A 9,074-nucleotide genomic window follows, 5' to 3' on the forward strand; every position below is an offset into this window, starting at 1 on the left:
AATCATGAATTAGGAGAGCCTGGGTGGTTCAGTCAGTTAAGCCTCTGGCTCAGGTCATGATCTCGAGAGTTGGAACCCCACATTGGGCACATCTGCCATCAGCACAAAGACTACTTTGGGTCCTGTCTCCCTCTCTCTGCTCCTCTGCTTCTCTCTCTCTCTCTCTCTCTCTCTCTCTCTCTCTCTCAAAAACAAACATTTAAAAAATAAGTAAATAAAATAAAAACATTTACATTGAAATAATAAAATAAATAAAAATCATGAATTACTACAAGATCCAGACAATGTGCAAGATAAGCCTATAGATTTGAATGTAACAGAATAAGAAATACTCACTGATACTGTTTCAGATTCCACTCTGCAAATAACCTTTGAGAAAGTATGACTTGTGTACTTTTATTATCAAAGATGGATACCCACAGTTATCTGAAAAGGTATTAAAATACTACTCCTACATATTTGTGCAAGGCTGTATATTTCTTCGTATACTTCAACAAAAATAACAGATTAAATCCAGAAGCAAATACGAACATCCCGCAGTCTTCTAATGTGATAGACAAAAAAAAAAAAAAAAAAAAAAAAACTTGCAAAAATGCAAAAATACAAAGATCCAATCTTTTCACTACCCTGTTTATTTTGAGATGTAGCTTTTTTTCATAAAAATAATTATTTACTTAACATGCAATGGCTTATTAATATCATTCAAAATGAGTTCATAAAAATTTTTTAAAACCTGTTTTATTCCTACTATGGTAAACACTGATAGATATAACCCACATACACAAAATTATACTTACTAATTTGTAAGACAATTTGTAAGACTGTATAGATATCCTGAAAATAAAATGTCTGAGAATCACTGCCTCAGCAAGGAGACAATGTGACCAGAGCACTCCCATACTGGGGAAAAGTTGTCAGGACAAAGTCCCAAATCCCTAGGCCTGTCTCTCAGGGTCTCAGGCCCCAGGGCGGTGTCGGGGGCGGGGAAGCCCACTGTTGGGGAGTCCCTATCTCCCCTGGTTTCACTTCTCCCTGTCACAACCTGTGTCAGGTCCTTCTGCCGGGATACTCATGATTCGGCCCCAGTTCGCTCTCCCGTTGTGTGTAGGGTTTCTAGGGAAGCCAATCAGCGACACCATGGTTCTGGGTTATAGTGTAATCACTGGAAGGGCGGCGACTTAGCTTCTCCGCAAAACATGAGATGTCAGTCTTGCGTCCCGGACCCCTCCTCCTGCTGCTGTCGGGGACCCTGGCCCTGAGACCAGGACGGATGAGTGCGGGGTCGGGAGAGAAAACGCCTCAGCGTGGGCGGAGGCAGGGGACCGCTAGACGGAAGGGCTGCTCCACCGCCTCGGACCCAGAGCTCTCACCTCCGCCTCACCCACCCCTTGGTCCCGACTCTTCTCCAACCTGCCACCCCTCTTCCGTCCCACAAGCCCCCTCGTCCGTGCCCTCCCGGCCGCCTCCCCCTAGGACCCGGGCCCCACGCCGAGAGGAGGGTCGGGAGGGGTCTCACCCCTCCGCGCCCACAGGCTCTCACTCCCTGAGGTATATCCACACCGCGGTGTCCCGGCCGGGCCGCGGGGAGCCCGGGTACTTGGAAGTCGGCTACGTGGACGACAAGCAGTTCGTGCGGTTCGACAGCGACACCCCGAGTTCGGTGATGGAGCCGCGGTTGCAGTGGGTGGACCAGGAGGGGCCGGAGTAGTGGGAGCAGCAGACGCAGAACTTCAGGACCCGCACACAAACTCTTCAAGTGAGGCTGAATGAATTGCGTGTCCACGACAGCCAGAGCAAGGCCGGTGAGCGACCTGGGCCCGGGTCCAGGTCACGACCCCCGTCCCTACGGACGCGCCAAGGTCGCCCTGAGTGTCTGGGTGCTAGTGCCACGCTGAGTCTGCGCCCCACCCCCGTCCTGCGAATAAGTAAGAGCCCCTGGGGACTGTACTCGGTTTGGTTTTCAGTTTAGGCTTTAATGATTGCAGGTCAGGGCAGGGCCAGTGTCTCACACCTTCCAAAGGATGATAGGCTGCGACGTGGGGCCTGATGGGCACTGCCTCCGCCGTTACCTTCGTGAGGCCCACGACCGCGCGGATTACATCACCCTGAACCAGGACCTGCGCTCCTGGACCATGGCGGGACACCGCGCCGCACATCACCCGCTGCAAGTGGGAGGCAGCCGGTGAGGCGGAGCGCTACAGGTACTACCTGGAGGGCACGTGCATGGAGTGGTTCCTCAAGTATCTGGAGATGGGGAAGAAGACACTGCTGGAAGCAGATACAGGGACCACGAGGACTCCCTGATCTCCCATCCACTGCGGCTGGCTTTCCAGAGGAAGGGAAAATGGACTCAGTGTCAGAACAGCGCCCCTCCCACTGGTGGGAAGAGGGAGATCCGCCTCAGTGTATTCATATTCCTACTAGGGAGTGACTCCCTCAGAGGGCGATGAGGAACCCAGTCTCCTGGGTTGCAGATTGAGATCATCCCTGAAATAACCCACCAGCAGTTCCTTTGACCTGGGCAGCCACCTTGTGAACCATGATTTTTCTCTCAAGGCCTTGTTCTCCATCTGAGAACATCTTTGGGAGTCTGACTCTGTGTTTTCTGAGTTACTGACCCTCCACTGCAGTCACAAGACCATTAGAGTGTTCCCCATTTTAGACCTGCACACTCCTACCCTGGGCGCTCTCCCTGATTCTACATAATTCCACATCCTGAAGTCTAGGCTGGTCTCTGGCTCCTGTGCCTTTTCCTTCCAAACCAATTATCCTTTCCATTGTCGGGATGGTCATATGAAAGCAACCCAAAGTGTGATTTTCTGATTCTTCTTCCTCATATGACCCACCATCCCATGAGGTCTCCCTGAGGTGCTGGGCCCCGGGCTTCTATCCTGCGGAGATCACCCTGACCTGGCAGCGTGATGGGGAGGCCCACACCCAGGACACAGAGCTTGTGGAGACCAGACCTACAGAAGATGGGACCTTCAGAAGTGGGCAGTTGTGGTGGTACCTTCTAGAGAAGAGCAGAGGTACACATGCCATGTGCAGCACAAGGGGCTGCCCAAGCCCACCATCTTGAGATGGAATAAGGAGGGTTTGGGGCGGAGCCTCTTCTCACAGAAAGTAGCTCTTCTGTAGAACATCAGCAAGGTCATGACCCAAGCCTGAAGTCTGGCCCCTTCACCTTCCTTTCCCTTCCCATGAACCGCCTCCTCAGCCCACCATCCCCATCATGGGCATCGTTGCTGGCCAGGTTCTCCTTGTGGTCACTGTAGCTGTGGCAGTTGGAGCTGTGATGTGGAGAAAGAAGCATTCAGGTAGAGAAAGGAGTTCAGAGGAATCTGAGTTTTCTTATCCCACTGGGAGGTTTCAAACCCCAGACTAAAGTTTGTCCTGCTTTGTTAATGAGATGTGTTTCCTCACTGTGTAGCCAATTACTCTTTAGACTTGTGCAAATGAAGACGTTTTTCACCTTTATATTCTGACGTTGGGGACCTGATCCCCAGCAGTTGAAGGCCAAGGGAAATTCCCTGATGTAGACAGACCTCCAGGAAGACAGTTGGTCCAGTGCTCCTATATATACTTTTTTCATGCTTACCAATACAGCTGTGACTCTTCAGTAAGAATTTTGGAAACTTTGATTTGGTACAGGACTAGGGTATTCCTCTGGATACCATGGTCCAGTCTTCTCCCTGGTCTCTGACATGTTTTCTTCCCACAGGTGGAAAAGGAGGGTGCTAGTCACAGGCAAAGAGTATGGAGGGAGTGATCCTTGAGACCTTGGGTAGTGTAGATGGGACCCCATGGGATAGCTAATCCACCTCATAGCTCCTCCTTTAATCTCCTATGGGTTCTGACCACATCGTGTTTGTTTTATGCCAAATAGTAACAGTGCCCAGAGTTCTGGTGTGTCTCTCAGAATTCCTAAAGGTGAGACCCCGGAGGGCCTGAAATGGGGAGGGGTTGGGGCAGAGAGGACATGAGTGGGTTACGAGGATTCTTTGAGGCGGACATTATAAGCAAGTGATGGGCTGTTGAGATATAAACACTTACATGATTGACCTGAATTTGTTCATTATTTTCTTTCACAGTGTGAGCCAGCTGCCTTGTAGGGGACTGAGTGATGCAAGATTTGCTCACACTTCCACCTTTTTGACATCAAGAGCCCTGAACATTTCTATCTGCTAAAAATGTCTGAATGTGTCTGTGTTCCTATTAGCATAATGTGAAGAGGTGGGAAAATTGTCCCACTGCTATCCATCAGTGGGGGACCTCTCCCCAAACTGATCTGCTTTTCTGTTCCAGCAGAGGTGGGACTGGGTCATCTCTACCCCTGTCTTTAATTTTTCCCCCATATTCTTGTCATATGGGACCAATTTCCTATTCTTGCCCACCCTGGTGCACCCTGTATAAAACTCTCTGCTAATCTGCAGAACAGACCACCATGGCCACCCACTCCTGGAAGTCCTCCTCCCTCATAGTGGTGAGCTGCCCTTATTAGCATGAGCCAGGGTACTTAAGACCATGTCCATGGTCCATGAACAGGGCAAGCAGAAAAAGGATGTTTCTCTCCTTTAAGGGCAACACGTACTACCTCATTCTGCTTCACCATAATGGCCAGAAAATAGTCACACAGACAAAAGTCACCTCATGGGAGGAAAGTGAATGAAATCTATTTTTAATCTGAGTGACCCTGTACTCCTCTGAAATTCTATCCCTATGGAATAAGGATCATTTCTGCTTTACTTAAATTTTTTTTTAAATCACAAATGACAGAATTGTCATTATCAGTATCTTAATATCAATAGCAAATCTTCAACCAGATTTGTATGCTAACAGTGGGGCAGCCTCAGAATATATTGGTAACTGAGAAATGATGCAGATGGTATATTTGGTAAAATACCACGTGCTAAAATGGAATCTCTATGTAACTGTGGAAACTGGTAACAACCATTATGTCTAGGGAGAGAATTAGAATTATGGATGGCATGGAGGAGGAAATTTACTGCTCACTCTATATACCCTTTTATGTTACATAAAGTTTTCAAACGTTGTGCATGTATCAGTCAAATGAAATAAATTTTGAATTACCAAAGATAGTCCCACTTTTTTCAGAAATGTATTAGGCATATTAGGCAGTAGCTGTCTAGCAGTCTGGTAGGCCTCAGTGAGAGAAACATGAAGGAATTCACACTGGGGTGAATAACCTAGTAAATGCAACTAGTATAACAAGTTCTGGGGAAACAGAATCCAGACAGAAGCTTATTGAGTGCCTACTGTGGCCCAGGTGTTGTGCCACATGCTAGGGACATAAAGAAGATGTAGGTACATACCTTTGTGACCTAAATGTCTCCTGCTGATGAGCTTCTGTGGCAATACCTGACTTTCTAGGAACCCTCCTACCATGGCTTATCCCTGTGTAGGACAGAGCTGACATTTGGAAAGAGAATCTTTGCCCATTTGACCCAAAAATTAGTGGAAAGGTTTAGTTAGAGAATACTAATTTCCTAATGTAACTGACTCACCAATACAAGAGAAAATCACGAAGAAATAACCTGGATGAAGGGAAAGAAATGAACAAAATAGAATCATAAGAAGTGACTTTGTGGGATCCCATATGAGGTAGGGTGGAAGAAATAGTGGGAGACGAGGATTTCTCTGGCAGCATAACACAGGAAAGGAAAAAAAAAATGGTTCAGTTTAGTGATGGTGCTTTCCTAGAGTTTAGAAGGTCTGAAAAGTGAAGGGGGAAATGATTACAGAGGACGACTGCCAGGTGCAACAAAGTTGAGACAGGCCTTTCCAAATCACAGTGTGAATCTTGTATCTAGGACCTTGCTTTGATAACACAGCTCAGCTCTGCAGATCATCTTGTCCAACATGGAACCTGGAGTTATAATCATCTTGGTCAAAGATTGTGCAGTCTTGGGCGCCTGGGTGGCTGAGTCAGTTGAGTGTCCGACTTCGGCTCAGGTCATGATCTCGCAGTCTGTGAGTTCGAGCCCTGCATCAGGCTCTGTGCTGACAGCTGAGAGCCTGGAGCCTGCTTCGGATTCTGTGTCTCCCTCTCTCTCTGCCCCTTCCCCGCTCATGCTCTGTCTCTCTCTGTCAAAAATAAATAAACATTAAAAAAAAAAAAAAAAAGCTTGTGCAACCCGTGTATGAACACATCCAGTTCAGAGACTGTGCTACCCTCCATTTCTGTCATCTGTCACCTGGAACATCCCCATACAGATTATAATAAGGCCCAATGGTCTCCACCTCCTGGTCCACATGGCCTTGTGGAATCTCCTCCCAATTTGTGTGGGCAAGACCTGGAATCATCTTCTAACCAATAAGATGTGGCAGTGGTGATGCTGGATCTGAAAATTGGATCATGACTTCCAGCTTGCCGGCTGACTCTCTACTGTCTTCTCAACTTGCAAACTTTGCTGAGGCAAGCAGCTATGTTGGACAGACAGAAACTGAGGTCAGCATCCCGCCTACATCCAGCAAGACACTGAGGCCCCCAGCCCACCAGCCCACGAGGAATAACTCCATTCTCCCCCTAAGGTAGCTCTTCCCTTTCTTGAAGACAGACATCCTTTCTCTTTACAACATGAACGTCAAATTCTTTCCTCTCACTCCATTGAGGAGGCCCCAGGAGGGAGCAGTAGGCAGGGTGGGAGGAAGTGCCATGAGCAGGGGTGAGGCTAGACTTTGCCTCACCTCTCACCTTGGAGAGCAGGTATTACCAGAGAGTCACTTAGAAACAGAGAAGTTAAGGGCAGCAGGGATTGGAAGGACATGAGTGATCATGCCAGTGTCTCTCAGAGGGCTGTACTTTCAAACAGGGCTGTACTTTCGATCTGTGAATAAAACAGTGATGGAGAAACTCTGCCCTCCCATGGCTGGTCTTCCCCCCTCAGCATTGTGGACAGCACACCTCACAGCTCAGATGCAGACACCACTGATTGCCTACGGCCTAGATGTAACCCTCCATTCCTGCCACCTCCAGCAAACACACTCCATCAGCTAATGTAGAACCAACTCTCCTGTCACTTCAAACCCCATGGACTTATCAGTAGGTACAGTGAAAAACACATACTCCCGATAAGACTCAGTGCTAGAGAAGAAGCTAGCAGAACCACAGAATGAGGCTATTAAGGTGACCCTTAATGAGGCGGATGAGCAGTGTGCAGAAGCCAAAAACAAAAAACAAAAAAACAAAAACAGTACTTGGGCTCAGCAGCCTGACCACTTTGTAGAATCATGGCTCAGCCACCTGAGTCACTCAACCTCTGAGTGCCCTCGCTTTCCTTGCCTATAAAATGGGGTCGATAACTTTCCCCATCTTGTAGGGCTATTAGGAGGTTTTAAATTATTCAATTCATGACATCCCTTAAAACAGTGTGTGACACTTTTATTAAGTACAACCCAGGAGGTAAGAGTCCCACCAATTTAGCTCCTGTTTTCTTCTTCCTACTATGACAAGTACCAGTTCTCCCCATCACTCATCACCCTGAGCCCCTCTCATGTGCTGCAGATGGAAAGCTGTTCTGCCACTTCTAACCCATAGGGTGGGGGTAAGGCAACCATGAAATGGCCAGGGTGGACACAAGAGTGTGAAGAATTCTCAGAGTGTGGGGGATAAGCTTAGGACTCCCCGGGCCTACACCAATGGGTTAACAAAGCACAAAGAAACACAAAGTCATAAAATGCTCACACCCAAGTTTGGGTAACCAGATTGGCACTCCAAGAATAGGGAGGCACAAAGGTGCCAAGAATAGGGAGGTGCAAAGGCACCCCAAAATAGGGAGGGGGTGCTGAACCCCCCAAAATAGAGGCAAGGCCTGAAATAGAATCAGCACAAAGGTGCCCAATACATAGGAATAACAAGATTAGATATTCAGGGTGAAAGCACCCCAAGTTTAGTACTACAGCAGAAAGCTGCTTTCATAGGAAAATAGGGCCAGGGCAGGTAAATTGGTGAACTGGACTTTGGACCACAGAGCTGCAGGCAAACCAGCCCAGAGCAGAGATGGTTAACAAAAGAATAGGAGTCTTGTCAACCCTGAGGTTATTCCCCCTGTCTGTCTCATCCCCTAGGCTGGCAAAGATAAATAGGAACGGCACCTCCTGTCTGCTCTTAACAACCATCTACCCATCTGCCCGGTGCCTGGAATTTGTTTTATATTGACCCAAACCCCAAACACTGAATATCTTCAAAATCCCCTTTCCCTCCTTCACATCCACAAGTTAATGTTCCTAGTTTATTTTGTCTCTTTGTGCATGCCCATCACGTTTGCAAGCCTTCTGATCTGAATAAATACGGGGCAAGGACCCTTATTCGGGGCTCTTGTCTTTTTCCTGGACATTAGCCATCTCTCTTTTTAATTCTGTGTCTGCTCTTAAAGAGAACTTTAGACTTAGAGTCTATGACATTAGAGCAATGCTCAAACACACACAGATACACATATACATACAAACACACGTACATGCTTGTATATGCTCACACACATCTATACAAACCTCCACACACAAATACCCATACACATTTCAATGGGATTGTGAACCCACCCAAACAGACACACACACACACACACACACACACACACACACACACACATAACACCCTCCCTTCACATTTGCCAATTCAATTAGGGCCAGGTTCACTCCCACTTCATCTTTTTAAAATATTTAGGATCTTGAGTGAGAAGGACATGGGAATTTTCATCCCACCAGAAAGAGACCTACGTCCCAGGAACTCAGGTACTTTCTGGATCTCATCCATGTCTGCTCTGGAACCCTCCTAAATGAAGGAGCAGGAGATATGAAGTTAGATTGAGATCCTGGAATGCAGAGGCAACCACATGCATTACCCACCTGGTTTTGGGGCTTTGGGGGTCCAGCAGTCTCCAGCCTCCCACCTTCTTCTAGCTGCCCTCCCACCAGCCATGAGCCTCCCCCCACCTCCCACACACACACACCAGGTTTTGCTGCACAGAAGGATGTCTCCATATTTCCTTCAGAATTAATAGGAACAGGAGTTTCCAATGTATCCTGGGGTTAGAGAGTTCTAGATCGGAATAAAG

The 9,074-nt window shown here is 47.7% G+C and overlaps 1 protein-coding gene and 1 pseudogene across 1 annotated transcript; both read left to right on the forward strand.

The window, feature by feature from the left end:
* Window positions 1-1,201: 1,201 nt before the first annotated feature.
* LOC109500088 (WASH complex subunit 1) lies at window positions 1,202-1,712 on the forward strand. The gene has a single exon (XM_019831560.2). It carries the CDS (start codon window positions 1,202-1,204, stop codon window positions 1,706-1,708), a length of 507 nt encoding a protein of 168 aa, XP_019687119.1. The 3' UTR covers window positions 1,709-1,712.
* Window positions 1,713-2,021: 309 nt separating this feature from the next.
* Window positions 2,022-2,834, forward strand: LOC109499531 (annotated as a pseudogene).
* Window positions 2,835-9,074: the final 6,240 nt, after the last annotated feature.

This window comes from Felis catus, chromosome B2, assembly GCF_018350175.1.
Source record: "Felis catus isolate Fca126 chromosome B2, F.catus_Fca126_mat1.0, whole genome shotgun sequence".
NCBI classification, from domain to species: Eukaryota; Metazoa; Chordata; class Mammalia; order Carnivora; family Felidae; genus Felis; species Felis catus.